Raw genomic sequence first — 17,061 nt, 5'->3', positions numbered from 1 at the left:
TTCAAATTTTTATTATGAAGAATATATTTTTTTGTAACTATACAATGGTGTACAATATATGTTATTGAAGCCACTCTTAGATGGCCGCAGGCAGATGCTTAGAAATTTTCTGAAACACCATATACAAGGAGGTCAAGGTCTTAGAATGTGAGTGCATGTATTGTTGTAAAACATTAATAAGGTACCTTCTGAAGAATATGAAGATTGATGTATTAAAAGTTGCATGGATGAATGGATGTGTGAAAATGTGGGTGGATTATTGATTGTTGGATGGATTGAAATGTGGATGTTGAAAGGATGGATGTATGGATGGAAGGATGAAAGGGTGGAGGGATGCAGGATGCATTGTTGAAAGTGTGGATGAATAGATGCATGGAAGGATGAAAGTGTGGATGGAAGAAGGATGGAAGAAAGCGTGGATGTATGGATGGATAAAATGTTGCATAGATAAATGATGTATGGATGTGTGAAAATGTGGTAGGATGAATGATGTATCGTATTCACAATTTTTATCTTGTTGTGAGTATTATTACTGGAGTAGCACTTCTAATGAACGTAGGATATTTTTTTACCATTGTTTCTGAAGGTATAAGACAGATGAATTTGCTACAGAACATAGAATGAGTGCATGTGGTATAGCTTCTTTAAAAAAAAAAGTATTGCACAGTAACATAATTTAGGCATTTTGATCAATTTGCTATAGAACATAGAATGAGTGCATTTGTTGTTTTTTTTTTAAAACTAAATTTGCACAGTAACATATTTATGTTTTTTATAAATAATAATGCAAAGACAAGATAAGGTTTAAATTTTTTATTTAAGTAAATATATTTATTATTATTGTATGTAAGCAAATTAAACTTTACGTAAAATACTTTTACATTTTTTATGAAACGTAATGTAATTGTTTTTTTAACTTCCATTTACAGTAAAGTGTTGTGTCCTTTTTTTCAACTTATGAAAATATATCTTGTACAAGCCACTTTTAGATGGATGCAGGCAGCTGCTTCGAAACTTCTTTAAACATATACAATGATGTGAAGGTCTTAGAATGCGATTGCATGTATTGTTGTAAAACATCAATAAGGCACTTGAGGATGCCACACAGAACCATGCATAGGCACAATATTACACAGTGACTTTACTAGTTTGAAAAACCCCATAAGTTCTGAAGAATCTGAAGATTGATGTATAAAATGTTGCATGGATGAATGATGGATGTTTGAAAAGGTGTGTGGATGTGTAAAGGATGGATGGAAGGATGAAAAAGTGGATGGATGCAGGATGTATTGTTGAAAGTGTGAATGGATGAAAGGATGCGTGGAAGGATGAAAGGGTGGACGGAAGGACGGATGAAAGAAAAGGTGGTTGTATGGATGTATAAAATGTTGCATGGATGAATGATGTATGGATGTGTGAAAAGGTGGTGTGATGAATGATGGGTGGATGGATGAAAGTGTGGGTGAATTGATGTATAGATGAAACGTTGGATGGATGAAGGAAGTATGAAGGATGGATGGAAGAATGAAAGGATGGATAGTTAAAGTTGCATGGATGTATGATGCATGTGTGAAAAGCTAGGTGGATAAATAATGTGTGGCTGGATGGATGTGTTGATGTGTGTATAGATTGTGGAATTAAATTTTAAGATGGATGTAGAAAATGTTGCATGGATGAATGATTGATGGATCGTTGAAAAAGTTGTTGGACGAATGATGAGTGAATGGATAGAAGGGTGGATGTGTAAATGATGGCTGTCTGGATGGAAAGCTGAAAGTGGATGGATGTATTGTTAGTAGAATGAAATGGTAGATGAATGTATTATTAAAAATGTTGCATGAATGATGGATGGATGTGTGGAAATTTATGTGGCTGTCTGATGGGTGTATGGATCGAAGGGTGGATGAGTAAAGGATGGATGTATGGAAAGGTGGAAGTGTGGCTGGCTGAAGGATGGATGAATAAAAGTGTGGATGAAAGGATGCATGGAAGGATAAAAGGGTGGACGGAAGGACGGATGTAAGAAAAGGTGGATGTATGGATGTATAAAATGTTGCATGGATGAATGACGTATGGATGTGTGAAAATGTGTTGTGATGAATGATGGGTGGGTGGATGAAAGTGTGGGTGGATGGATGTATAGATGAAACGTTGGATGGATGAAGGATGGATGGTAGAATGAAAGTATGGATAGTTAAAATGTTGCATGGATGTATGATGTATTTGTGAAAATGTCGGTGGATAAATGATGTGTTGCTGGATGGATGCGTTGATGTGTATATATATTGGAGACTGACATTTTAAGATGGATGTAGAAAATGTTGCATGGATGAATGATGTATTGTTGAAAAGGTGGGTGGACGAATGATGAGTGGATGGATAGAAGGGTGGATGTGTAAAGGATGGATGTATGGATGTAAAGCTGAAAGTGAGTGAATGTATTGTTAGTAGAATGAAATGTTAGATGGATGTATTAATAAAAATGTTGCATGAATGATGAATGGATGTGTGAAAATGTAGGTGGCTATATGATGGGTGGATGGATCGAAGTGTGGCTGAGAAAGTATGGATGGAAAGATGCAAGTGTGGATGAATGAAAGTGTGGATGAAAGGATGCATGGTAGGATAAAAGGGTGGACGAATGGAATAAAACGTGGCTGATGTATGGGTGGATAAAATATTGCATGGATGAAAGATGTATGAAAAGGTGGTGGGATGAATGATGGGTGGATGGATGAAAGTGTAGGTATATGAGCATTATCACGGGAGTAGCAGTTCTAATGAATGTGGGATGTTTGTATTTTCCCATTCTTTCACAAGGTATAAGACAGATGAATTTGCTACAGAACATAGAATGAGTGCATGTGGTGTAGCTTCTGTAAAAAAAAAAATTGTGCACAGTAACATTTTATGCATTTTGCTCAATTTGCTATAGAACATAGAATTATTGCATTTGTTGTAGTCTTTTTAAAGTAAAATTGGCCAGTAACATATCTTATGTACTCTGTAAATAATAATGCAAAGACAAGATAAAAAGCTTTAAAAATTGTATTTAAGTAAATATATTTAGTATTATTGTATGAAAGCAAATTAAACTTTAATTAAAATACTGTATTTTTAGCCTTTTTACTGAAACATAATTTGAATATCTTCTTTTTGTACTTCTATTTACAGTAAAGTATTGTGTTCTTTTTTACAACTCATGTATTTTTAGTATGTATCCGTTTTGAAAAATGACATTAACACTTTTTGGCCAGCTAGGCATTAGAGCTTCTTGAATGTCGTCAATGTCGGCTGGTATATTGAAGAAGTCCAGTAGAACATTGTTATTTATTTCTACTGATTGTAAATTTTCGGCGTTATCAATATGTACATTTAGTGTACAGTGTTCCTGATGCGCAGTTTCTAGCCCATATATAGTCATATTTATTTCTTCTTCTGGTGGTTGTATTTTCTGTGAAGGAAAAAGAAGTTAGTTAATTTCATTTTTTTGAAGTCCTTTTTTTTTTCTTGTGTTGACCTACGGAAAAATTTCTTGTTATATGCAGGCTTAAATAATGTTAATAAGTAGTGAAGATAGTTTAAGAAAGGATAGATGTGAGTAAAGATAGTGAAAAGGTATAATATAGTGTGTATAATAGAGGATTAGAGACTGTTTTGTAATGTTATAGGTACTTTAGTAAAAATACGTATTAATAAATAGTGAGTAGTAGGTACTAGTTTTGTGTTTTAGAAGAGTATTGTAAATAGTGATTATAGTTAATAGTGCAGTGTGAGTTGAGTTTGAGTTATTAGTAGAGTGTGTTTTTTTTAGTGCATTGTTAATTATTTTTGGGAGTATTGAAGTTATTGGCGTAGTAGTATAAAGAGAATTTGAAAACGACAAAATTGTGTACTTAAGTGTAAGTATTAAAGTCATATTTGTAAGTGATAGTTGGGCATTCTTAGTAAGTTATTTTGAAATAGTGAATGTTATTTTTCTGTAATTGTGTTTTTTTATGGTGTGAGTAATAAAGAGAGAGTAGTTAAGATTGAGTAGTAGATTTATTAGTGGAGAGTATTAGTGAGTTTTATAGTAGTGATTAGTAGAATACGTAGTATAGCTTAATTGATTTAGATAGAGAGTATTAGAAGAGAGAGTTTGAGTGAATTGTAATTAGTGAATATAGAGTTTGATAGTGTTTTAAAAAGTAAATAGTATAGATTGAGTAGTAGAGCAAGTTATTAATAGTTTAATAATTTGTACTTACTTGAAATTGTGTATTTCTTGTTGTGTTTAACATTTTATTGCTGCTAAATTCATGCACTGTCAGGTGCGTCATCTTTATGTAGGATCCAATTTCTATGGGGAAGTCTGTGGCATCTCTCCAAAGAGTTATTTTCACTGAGTCCGTTGTATCTTTCACAGTTATTGATTTAAGTTTTGTATCTTGGCCAGCAATAATAATTGTTTTTGTTTCTTCTTCCTGTAAGACAAAAAATTGGTAATAGAATTTTTTTTATTATGTTACAGTGTTGGTGTGTAAGAGTGTGGGTGTTAAAGAGTTGGTGTGAGCGTGTTGTAGCAGAATGTGTGTGTTAAAGAATGTGTGTGAAAGTGTGTGAGTGTGCGAAAGAGTGTGCTCAAGAGTGTGTATGAAAGTGTTTTTTATGAGAGTCTGTCAGAGAGAGAGTGTCAAAGAGAGAGAGAGAGTGTCAAAGAGAGAGAGAGTCTGTCAAAGAGAGAGAGAGTCTGTCAAAGAGAGAGAGTCTGTCAAAGAGAGAGAGTCTGTCAAAGAGAGAGAGAGTCTGTCAAAGAGAGAGAGAGTCTGTCAAAGAGAGAGAGAGAGTCTGTCAAAGAGAGAGTCTGTCAAAGAGAGAGAGAGTCTGTCAAAGAGAGAGAGAGTCTGTCAAAGAGAGAGAGAGTCTGTCAAAGAGAGAGAGAGTCTGTCAAAGAGAGAGAGAGTCTGTCAAAGAGAGAGAGAGTCTGTCAAAGAGAGAGTCTGTCAAAGAGAGAGAGTCTGTCAAAGAGAGAGAGTCTGTCAAAGAGAGAGAGTCTGTCAAAGAGAGAGTCTGTCAAAGAGAGAGTCTGTCAAAGAGAGAGAGTCTGTCAAAGAGAGAGAGAGTTTGTCAAAGAGAGAGTCTGTCAAAGAGAGAGAGAGTCTGTCAAAGAGAGAGTCTGTCAAAGCGAGAGAGTCTGTCAAAGAGAGAGAGTCTGTCAAAGAGAGAGAGTCTGTCAAAGAGAGAGAGTCTGTCAAAGAGAGAGAGTCTGTTAAAGAGAGAGAGTCGGTTAAAGAGAGAGAGTCTGTCAAAGAGAGAGAATCTGTGAAAGAGAGAGTCTGACAAAGAGAGAGAGTCTGTGAAAGAGAGAGAGTCTGTCAAAGAGACAGAGTCTGTCAAAGAGAGAGTCGGTCAAAGAGAGAGTCTGTCAAAGAGAGAGAGTCTGTCAAAGAGAGAGAGTCTGTCAAAGAGAGTCTGTCAAAGAGAGTCTGTCAAAGAGAGTCTGTCAAAGAGAGAGAGTCTGTCAAAGAGAGAGAGTCTGTCAAAGAGAGAGAGTCTGTCAAAGAGAGAGAGTCTGTCAAAGAGAGAGTCTGTCAAAGAGAGAGAGTCTGTCAAAGAGAGAGAGAGTTTGTCAAAGAGAGAGTCTGTCAAAGAGAGAGAGAGTCTGTCAAAGAGAGTCTGTCAAAGCGAGAGAGTCTGTCAAAGAGAGAGAGTCTGTCAAAGAGAGAGAGTCTGTCAAAGAGAGAGAGTCTGTTAAAGAGAGAGAGTCGGTTAAAGAGATAGAGTCTGTCAAAGAGAGAGAATCTGTGAAAGAGAGAGTCTGTCAAAGAGAGAGAGTCTGTGAAAGAGAGAGAGTCTGTCAAAGAGACAGAGTCTGTCAAAGAGAGAGTCGGTCAAAGAGAGAGTCTGTCAAAGAGAGAGAGTCTGTCAAAGAGAGAGAGTCTGTCAAAGAGTCTGTCAAAGAGAGAGAGTCTGTCAAAGAGAGAGTCTGTCAAAGAGAGAGAGTGTCAAAGAGAGAGTCTGTCAAAGAGAGAGTCTGTCAAAGAGAGAGAGTCTGTCAAAGAGAGAGAGTCTGTCAAAGAGAGAGAGTCTGTCAAAGAGAGAGAGAGTCTGTCAAAGAGAGAGAGAGTCTGTCAAAGAGAGAGAGAGTCTGTCAAAGAGAGAGAGAGTCTGTCAAAGAGAGAGAGAGTCTGTCAAAGAGAGAGAGAGTCTGTCAAAGAGAGAGAGTCTGTCAAAGAGAGAGAGTCTGTCAAAGAGAGAGAGTCTGTTAAAGAGAGAGAGTCTGTGAAAGAGAGAGAGTCTGTCAAAGAGAGAGTCTGTGAAAGAGAGAGAGTCTGTCAAAGAGACAGAGTCTGTCAAAGAGAGAGTCTGTCAAAGAGAGAGTCGGTCAAAGAGAGAGAGTCTGTCAAAGAGAGTCTGTCAAAGAGAGTCTGTCAAAGAGAGTCTGTCAAAGAGAGAGAGTCTGTCAAAGAGAGAGTGTCAAAGAGAGAGAGTGTCAAAGAGAGAGTCTGTCAAAGAGAGAGAGTCTGTCAAAGAGAGAGAGTCTGTCAAAGAGAGAGAGTCTGTCAAAGAGAGAGAGTCTGTCAAAGAGAGAGAGAGTCTGTCAAAGAGAGAGAGAGTCTGTCAAAGAGAGAGAGAGTCTGTCAAAGAGAGAGAGAGTCTGTCAAAGAGAGAGAGAGTCTGTCAAAGAGAGAGAGAGTCTGTCAAAGAGAGAGAGTCTGTCAAAGAGAGAGAGTCTGTTAAAGAGAGAGAGTCTGTGAAAGAGAGAGAGTCTGTGAAAGAGAGAGAGTCTGTGAAAGAGAGAGAGTCTGTCAAAGAGAGTCGGTCAAAGAGAGTCGGTCAAAGAGAGTCGGTCAAAGAGAGTCGGTCAAAGAGAGTCGGTCAAAGAGAGAGTCTGTCAAAGAGAGAGAGTCTGTCAAAGAGAGTCTGTCCAAGAGAGTCTGTCAATGAGAGAGAGTCTGTGAAAGAGAGAGAGTCTGTGAAAGAGAGAGAGTCTGTGAAAGAGAGAGTCTGTCAAAGAGAGAGAGTCTGTCAAAGAGAGAGAGTCTGTCAAAGAGTGAGAGTCGGTCAAAGAGTGAGAGTCGGTCAAAGCGGTAAGTATTGTGTGCAAGAGTTTTTGGTATATAGTGTGTGTGTAAAAGGGTGTGTGATAATTTTCTTTCTTTTTATAAGCTTACCTCTGCAATAGTCCCAGAAATGCTCATTAATGAGCGTAGTGAAGCTGTTTTAACTGTTTTTATAGGTGATATTGGTGGAGCAGGGGGTTGTAGGATATATTCTGCCTCCTGTATTATTTCTTGAGGTATAGTTAAGGGGATCATGCGTGATAGTTTCGTTTGTTTCGTGATGATAATCACATTGTTTTTGGCTAAGAAATTGCGAATCATAATAGCTTGTCCTTCTTTAGTTTGCTGGTAAAATGGCTCATTGTAGCACGTTGCTTTAATGCAACTACTTTCATCAGCTAGAGCTAGATGATACATGACTTTGTTCTCTTGTTTAGCATTTGTATAGTTTGTTTTTGTGGAACATTTTATAACGTTGGCTCGGATTGTTTTTTGGTACGGTTTGTTGTCTTCAGGTTTCATTTTTTTGAGGTCTTGTATGGAAATCATCTGAAACGAGAGAAAATGTTAGTACACATTCTGAACATAAATTTTTCCCCTTTTGCTATTACCTGTAATAAAATCGCATGTTAATGAAGTTGTTGCATTTTAAACTGCCACCCATAATGCTTTGTGATCACTATAATATGATTCTAATGTACTGTAGTGCATGATGTTGTCATTAGTATAGATGTGATCTAGTGTTGAATTGTAGTCTGTTGTGTATTGTTGTATTTTTTGCTGGCATTGAAATTGCTGTAGCATATATTCTAATAGCAAAGTTCTGTTTGGTGACATTTGTGTTAAATCTATATTGAAGTCTCCCATGATGACATATTTCGAATTTGGATACAAGTTAATTATGCTACTTAAAACTTGTAATAATGTTTGCAAAAGTACATGTGGTGGTTTGTACAGTATAATAAATAAGTATTCAGAATCATTAAGATGCTGAGTGAAAAATAACAAGTCAATTTCGTGTTGTGTTTGATATATTGGCGATAAAAGCATGTTTTTTTTGTAATAAATGGCAATACCATGCTTTGTGTGCTGGTTGTGAAATTTATCAAATAATACTAGGTGATATTGTTCTATTAAGAACGTATTCTTACCTGCTTTTCTAGTTGTGTTTATTTCAGTGAGGCATATAATATCACTGTTCATGATATTTTGGTCCGATTTAATAGCAGTGTAATTTCTTTGCAAGGACCGTATGTTATGGACAATTATATTACACTGTTGTCTATAGCGATCTAATTGTGGTACTGATATTTGTAATTGCATGTGTGTTCTTAAACGTGTCATTTCTTCATGTACTTTTGGATGTACAGCTATTTTGTCTTGCTGAAAGTTTCTAATGTATATGTTGTCTAAAGATTTAGCTCTGCTTAAAGCTACATAATGCAGATGATGTACTTTACTGTTGTTAAAGTGAATGTAAATTGTTTCTCCTTGTGTTCTATGTATAGTTCTTGCAGATGATTGTCGCAATAGGAATTGTTTGCGTATAATAGTTATAAATTTCTGTGTATATTGGAAATGCCGTGTAATAGCATGAATGGGTGTCCAATGAGGCAAAATATTACTGTGATATATGTGTTTGTTTTCTTGTCTTGTTAATTTACCTACTGTTTCTTTATCAAAATTAATCCAAATTACATTTGGTCTGTTATTGATAGTTTCTACAAATTCTACTATACCTGTTGCACCATTTGTTAAACCATCATTGACATTTATATTGTTTGTTAAATCATATCTTAATTGCAATGCAATATGTAATATTGATGGCAGGCTCATTGTTTTAGTAGGATCTGTGGGCAACTGTTGGAGTATTTTTTTTTTTACTGCTTCACTTAAGTCTGCTGCAACTGTATCTATTGCTGTAGCTGTGTAAACTGGGTAATGAGTTATATGTTCTAATAAAACTGCATTATTTATGCTATTGACTTCATTGTTAGTTCCCATAATGTAAGGGATCGTTTTGCTAATGGTTTCAGGTGGCTCTATTTCTCGTGTTTTTATCTGAATAATATCTTCATTTGTTTGTTTCCCTTCTCTTAATCTGTTTAGTAGTTCAGCAAATGGCAAGTCATTTTGTTGTCTCATTATTTTAGTCAACTCAAATAACTTGAAATGTGTCTGCCATAAATTAGTACTTACTGGCCTATATGAATGTTTTGGGTTGTCAAATATGTATGGGTCAAAAACTGGCTTCAATTGGTAAAAGTCTCCAATTGCTAAAATAGATATTCCGCCAAAAGGGAGATCAGACATTTTTATCTCTTGCAATCTATTATGTATAAAGTTGAATACATTTGCCCCTACCATTGATATTTCATCAATTATTAGCAATTTAAGATGCATTAGCTGACCTTGTAGTGTGCTTCTATTCTCATGAGTTAGCTGTCTATGAGTTAGTGTTTGTGAAATAGGTATTTTAAAAGTACTATGTAGTGTTTTGCCTTGAATGTTATGTGCTGCTTTGCCAGTTGGAGCTGTAAGCAATACATATATGTTATCTGGGTTTTCTCCTGCTTTTGTATTGTAATAACGTACTAATGTTTGGTAAAGTGCTGTTATAAGGAAACTTTTGCCTACTCCTGCACCACCTGTACAAAATGTGTAGCATGGTGTTTCTTTAGTTTTAACCCAATGCAAATGATGATATATAAAGTTAAGTTGTTCTGCTGTTAGATTTTGCATTATACTATCATATTGTTCTTTTGGCATTATGTTATTGCTTAGTGCTTCTTCTCTACTTGTACTTCTAATCCCTAAATCAAATGATAGGTCATACAATGGGTTTTCATTATTTTGGACTTCATGGAATATGGCGTTATCTTCTTCTGCATCTATTGGTGGTAGCAATGTATCTAATATACTAGTTTCATTGCTATTAGTTGTTAGTAGTTTATTATGTTTATTATATTTATTATGGTTTGAATCAACTGCATTTTTAAGTTCTAGATAGCGTTCATAATACGTTTCCTTGTTATTAATTATATTATGTTCATTTCGCCATGGGTAAAAAAGCATGAGCAATTCTCTATAGTAGTTTTCAGAGTCATTTTTGATGTTAAATCTGCAATAGCGAATTACTCTTGCTTTTTTCCTTTTTATGTAGTTTGTTTCGTCTACTAAATTTATCTCAAGTTCTTCGTCATCTGAGCTATGAAAGTTATTTTCAATAAGGAAATTGTCATGGCCTGTTTCTTCTTTTCCTTTACATTTTTTCTTTTCATTATACATAGATGCATAGTCAGCTAATGTACATGTTTCTAATTTTACAGGGCGTTTGCTGTACCTCACTATAATATTATCATATTGTATTTTACAAGACTCATCTGGTAAAGAATTGATAGTTTCGATGTCTTTTAATAAGTATGTACGCTTTTCATTAGGACTTGTATTGATAAATACAAAAGATCTTGAACTTTTCCGTAAAGGAATTTGTAGTATTAGATATGCTGCTTCTTGGGCACTTATTTCTGTACAGTTTAAGAATTTGTTACCTATATGCTTAAGTTGTTCTTTAATACTCGGATTGGCATGTACTTCTTTAGCAGCTTGGGCAATTAATTTGCTCATTCCTCGCTGTGATTTACTAATGTATGAAACAATATACACAGCACATGCATATGCATCTAAGATGTATTGTATATCTATGTTTGCTTGCCATGCTTTCAAAATAGTTGGATTGTAGTTATTTATAAAGCATTCAGCTGGTGTCCTTTTCAAGAAAATAGTATTTTTTTCTATAATAGATTGTATACATAAAGTATATTGTTTTAGATCTATGTTCATTGAATGTAAAAACTGTTCAAAAGTATAATTTGAAAATTCTTGGCTGTTTATAGTTAGATATATTAGTTCAATTTGCTGTAAGAGCTCGTTATTTGTTTTGTCTAGCTCTATTGGTTCTAGTATAAAAGTTTCAGGCATTGGATATCTGGGATAATGATATTTGCATGTTCTTTTATGTTTGATACGGCAGTTTTTGGTATGGCCGTGTCTTTGTAGAGGTAGTAAAGACTCTATATCTGGTTCTTGTGTTTTTGCACATGTAACATACTTATTTATGAAAGTAGTGACTTCATTCCTATCAGAAGTTTCATATAGTGGAGCATTTTCTATCCATATTATAGCATGTATATGTGGTGATCCCCGTTGTTGGAATTCCACTCTATAAAAGTAATCAATAATTTTGCCAATCGGATTACTTTCATGCAATAAAATAGAATTAAATAATTTCCTAACTTGGAAGTCAAAATGTCTTGCACATGTAATGGGATTTTGCTGTATTAATTGGCATTTTGTTTCCCATGACATATTTTTAAATTCTTCTTTTGTGCATTCTGGTCTTTTTTCTGTACGTAATAATATGTTAATTAAGTGATACCATTTCGTTTCTGCAGCAGATAAAGTTAAAAAAAATGTTGGTAATCCTAATTGTCTAATCATAGCAAAAAGGTCTTTTTTGCATTGCTCCCAATATGGTGGTGAACTACGGATAGTTTTAAGTATTTTGTATCCTTCATTATACTGTAAAATTGTATCTAATTTATCTTTTATGTCTTTGGCAGTTATAATGTTTCCATTATTAAAGTATTTCCTAAGAGATATAAATATTTTGCTCTGTAATTGTTTAATGTGTAATGTTTTTAATTTAAAGAAAAGATTAGTAGCACACTTTGCTACTCTTAGATCATTACTTCTTACTTCTGATTGACAGATTGTGCTGTAATGTATTGGGACATGCCTTTCTTTATTAGTTGGCCTTCGTTTTCCGCAAAATATAGTTGGGAATGCCAAATATTCAGAATCTTTGTCTTCATACAAGCCTCTTGGTGTGTTATATTCTGCAGGTGCTAAACTTAAAATATTATTTGTTTCTGTAGTAATAGTTTCATTATCTAACATAGTATCTAAATTTCCTGCTGGAATATTGTCTGAGGAATCTGACATATAACTTGTATCTGAAGTCTCATCACAAGAATGTATATCTTGTGTTGTATAATCCCAATCTTTATTAATAGTGATTCCATATTCTTGAAACAAAGTGCTAGTAGTGGCTAAATATAAAGCTGCACGTTTTACTTTGTTTGGTCTAACATTTTCATAATGGGTATAAGATTTATAACTTAATTTTCTTTTTAATTTTATTGGAATTGTCATGTTATCATTAATTTGCCTTGGTAAAACAGTTACTGTTGTCATAACGTCTGCAGGTACATTTACTACTGCACCTGATAGAGATTTTTGGAATCCACGTGGTAATGTTCTAATTTGTAAAAAAGGTATTCTTGGTGATACTAATCTTTCTTCTAAGTTATGCAAGTGTAAGACTGCTGGGATATCAGGAAATGTCATCCCATTATATACTGAACATGGAGGTATTTTGTCTTTAGATATATATGTGTAACATGTTCTGCATATCTCATCTGTTCTGTATTTGCTAATGTTACATTCTATGAATTTAGCTCTCTTACTAATACTGTTTGTTTTTTGAAGACTTTGCTTATGCCATAGTTGATTGCAAATAGTGCAAGTGTACTCAGGTCCATATCTTATTTCTTCCTGAAATATCCTAATTATATCATTTGTTGTTTGACCTGCTATATCTCTATGATTAAGTTCATTCTCTTTGTTTTGTGTCCGTTTTCTTTTTCTATTACTGTTTATTTCTAGAATTTCTATATTGGTTGTTTGAATTAGTGATTCAACATCAGCTGTTAATGTGTTTATTATCTCAGTATTGTTAAGAGCTATGTGTGAAGCTAAATAACTGTCTTCTGTTACATGCAGTCTATTGTCTTGACTATTGCTCTTTTGTGTGTTTATTAATGTATTTTCTACTTGTAAGTTATTTGAAGGAATTTCCCCTAATGCATTTATAGATATATGTGTCGTATGAACATATATGCTTTTTCTAGACTTTACATTTCCTTGTTTATGATTCCGTTGTGTTTGCTGTAATCCTTTTTTGCTAATTGTTGTTATGTTCACAGTAGTTAAATCTAAAATAATACTCTCAGAATTAGTAATTTGTTCTCTATTGCCTAACTTTAGGATGTATTCTATAATAAGATTAATAGAGTCAATTTGGATAGCAATACATGTTCCATTAGAATGTTGTATTGCATTTTCATTTTGGCTATGTGAATCAAATAGAGAGTATGTATGTATAGTTTTGAAGACTGAAATTATATATCTACCTATAGAGATCAATACACCAGTTTGTGAATTAATTGTAGAAGTTAATGCAGATATAAATTTACTATGTAAAGTTTGTGCTGATTTTGTTAGTTCTTCGCTAAAGCATTTTTTGAGCTTTGTAGAATAAATTATGTCATTGCTAACTATGTAATTTGGTAACTTTAGAGGTTGCATACAATCTTGTTCATCAACAGAGTGCATTTCAGTGTACAAAGCATCTCCAAGATTCATAATACAGTGCAAGTCTACACTATCCCAAATATATGCTGGTTTACAGTAGTTCTTTAGAATAGCAAATATACTATTTTGAAGAGAATGTGTATAGTGAATACTTTTATCACTATGTGTATTTTTTTCCTGTGGATGTGTGTTATGTAAAAAGGTATTTCCTTGTGGTGTTTGTGTTAAAATATTTGAATCTATATTGGTATTATTTGTGCTACTTTCCTTGTTGTGCAATGTGCTATTGTGTATATTATCATGAAGTAAACTGTCATTACTTCCAGTAATACGTTTATATGTATTATAGTAATCACTTGAATATGTGTTTGTATGTAAATTACTTGTGTATATTGTTTGTTGTACATTTATGTGTGTGCTATTAATTACATTACTAGAATATGTGTTGGTATTTAAATTACTTGCTGGTATTGTCTGTTGTACATTTATGTGTGTGCTATTAATATGTTGTCTTTCTGTGTTGCCCTTTAGTGTTTTCTTAAGTATACTTGCATATGTGTCAGTAGGAGTAGTCTCTTGTGGTGTATTAGTATATTGTGTTGTGCTGATCTGCTTGCTGTTGTTTTTAGATAGATTATTAGGCCCTGTTGTAGTGAGAATTGCACAGGAATATGTACTAGTACTAGGAGTATTATCTAAAGATGCTAATGGCTGTTCCTTATTCAAAAAAGTCTTTTTTTTAGATTGACATCTCTGAATGAATTTTTTGGCACTTTCTATACGCATTTCAAATGCTTGTGTGAAAAAATGTTCACTAGCTTTAGTAGAATACACATAAATACTTTTCGGTGCTACTGCATTCTTATTTTTTTCATGAAGCACCATTGCTTTTTGAAGTGATTCTTTTTTAATCGTACTTATTTGTATTGGAGTTAATTCATACGGTACACAATTCATGTTTGGTTTCTTTAGATAGTGTGCCAGATTTGTGATGTACTCTAGAAGTTTTTCAAATCTGAACTGTATAGTAATACATGTTCCATTTGGGTGAGGCATTCCAGTGTTATCACGACTATGTGAGTCAAATACAAAGTACGAATCATTTTTCTTAAAAATGGAAATAACATAAATTTCCATGCAAAGTATAACACCGGAGTTGTAATCAAGTGCCTGTTTTAATATTTTGTTGAGATTTGGAAACGAAGGGTCACATTGTTGTAATATGTCTCCATAATAAGGTTCTTTAAGTTTAAGAGAATAGATAGTAGTATTGTGTTCAATAAAATTTGGTAACTCATCTGGATGCCTAAGTTGTTCGCTATTAAGTAAATGCATATCTATATATAAAGCATCACCTAATTTCATAATGTAATGCAAGTCTTCTTTAGTCCATGTATGTGCATCTTTGTAATAGTTGTGTATAATTGCAAATGTACTATTTGGCAAGCATTGATAACCTCTAGAATTGCATGTAAATTTGTCATGACCTTGATGATAATCTGCTGCTAGTATTTGCATCTTAGCTAAGCTAATTTATTAAATAATTTGATATCGCTACAGTATTGCTAGATTTTTTTGTTATACCTGAGTCTTTTATTGTTCTCTCTCTCTCTCTGTTATATATATATATATATATATATATATATATATATATATATATATATATAGCTAATTTATATTTGTCTTGTAGTTAACTATAATCCTAGGCAATTAATGTAATTTTACACTATTTTTTTGCTTTGTATTTTAGATAGCAACTTTAGATGTATCTTTTTTACAATTTTAGTGATGTACTAGCTATAATTTATACTATTAGCGTATATATATATATATATATATATATATATATATATATTTGTATATATTTATTTGTATATATATATATAGTTATTTTACTGTTTTTAAATAGATTTCAAGTTACAGGTTGATAACTTATTTAAAAAAGATACTTGTAATTGTATATATTTCCAAACAATTATCAATTGTCTTTACAAAAGAAATAATTTTCAATGGTAACTATATAAATATATATATAATTTTTTTAAATAAATAAGTCTATATATGATTAGGTCTAGTTTTATTGATCTAAATCCACTCTGTTGTTTTTGACCTGTTTTATAGTTGGTGCTGGTAGCAAAACAAAGCAATTACTTTTACTTTTGTCTTAAATAATTTTTTTTTCTTAAGATTAATGTTACCTATGTAAATCTTCTATGCGATATTTTCTAATTATAAGTATATACAATATATATACATCATGTGATCAAGGCTCCGTTAGAGCCGAAACGTTGGTGACTCTTTCTGCGTGAATAAAAGCTGTTTATACCTCGAGGTCCGTGTCCGGAGTCTGCTTGCTGGGTCTGCGCGAGCGTGCTAGCTGGGAGACAGACGGTGCACAGGATATATATATATATGTGTGTGTGTGTGTGTTGATATATGTGTCTTATTTTTTTCCTTGCTATTTCTATACTTACAAGTGAATACAGAAGCAAAATAGATACTTTTACCGTGATGATGTTTTCACTGATGATGTGTCAAAGAATTATGAACGTCTGATCTTATTCAATCAATTGGCAATCTAAGGAAGAATGAAAACAAGCATTAATATTGAGTTTAGATATTAATATAATAAAAGTGGCTCGATACTCCTAATCATTGTTAGTATATAAAAATATTTAGCAAAAAGTTCTTAATTTTAATTAATTACTAGTATTAAAAAGTGTATACAGTAAGTTATATTTAATACTATATATTGTATTGTATGTGGATATACGTTTTAGAAACATTGTGACTAGAGTGCATGTGTAAAGAGTGCATGTGTAAAGAGTGCATGTGTAAAGAGTGCATGTGTAAAGAGTGCATGTGTAAAGAGTGCATGTGTAAAGAGTGCATGTGTAAAGAGTGCATGTGTAAAGAGTGCATGTGTAAAGAGTGCATGTGTAAAGAGTGGCGAACGTATATGTATAAAGGCATATGTGTAGAAATTGTGTGTACAAAGTGTATATGTAGTACATACTTTAAGACTGTAGAAGTTGTATGTGTAGTATGTGTGTGGACTGAGTGATGAAGCATATTAGTAGTCGTAAATAGAGTATTAGAAGTGTATGTAGTATAGAGTAACTAGTAAAGTATAGTAGTAAGGAGGATAAAGTGAGCAAGAGAGAGAGAGAAGGAGGGCAGGAAGAAGAGATGGAAATAAAGAGGGGTGGATAGGCAAGATTGAGAGTAGTGGAAAGATGAAGAGAAAGATAAAGTAGGAAAGATAAGGAAAAGAGAGAAGTATGATAAGGAAGAGAGGATATAGAGGTGTAGAAAGGAAGGTAGAAAATAAAGATAGAAATGTAAATTACACAATGTGTATTTTATTAGAAGTTGTAAAGAGTGTATTAGAAGCATTGTTTGTAATTTTAAGCAAGTACAAAAGAACAATAGGAGAGGCAGGGAGCTTAAGGAACACTTAGTCCCCTGTTAAATCTAAATAAACAAGAGAAGAAACGTTAAATAAGTCTCAAATTGCCACAGAGACTGAGCGATGCAACTGGGGAATTGCACACTCACTTTAGGTGGAAAAGAAAGCCCT

At 33.5% G+C, this 17,061-nt stretch overlaps 1 protein-coding gene across 1 annotated transcript; it reads right to left on the bottom strand.

Moving 5' to 3' along the window:
* Positions 1-922: 922 nt before the first annotated feature.
* Positions 923-16,053, bottom strand: LOC144753347 (uncharacterized). Its single transcript, XM_078641071.1, has 4 exons — positions 15,989-16,053; positions 7,158-7,595; positions 4,251-4,466; positions 923-3,454 (listed from the first exon to the last, which is right to left on the bottom strand). The coding sequence occupies exons 2-4, from the start codon at positions 7,593-7,595 to the stop codon at positions 3,194-3,196; spliced, it is 915 nt and encodes a 304-aa protein (XP_078497197.1). The 5' UTR covers positions 15,989-16,053; the 3' UTR covers positions 923-3,193.
* Positions 16,054-17,061: the final 1,008 nt, after the last annotated feature.

The sequence above is a fragment of the Lissotriton helveticus genome, chromosome 5_1, assembly GCF_964261635.1.
Source record: "Lissotriton helveticus chromosome 5_1, aLisHel1.1, whole genome shotgun sequence".
In the NCBI taxonomy this organism is placed as follows: domain Eukaryota; kingdom Metazoa; phylum Chordata; class Amphibia; order Caudata; family Salamandridae; genus Lissotriton; species Lissotriton helveticus.
This window is presented reverse-complemented; position numbering and strand designations above follow the sequence as displayed.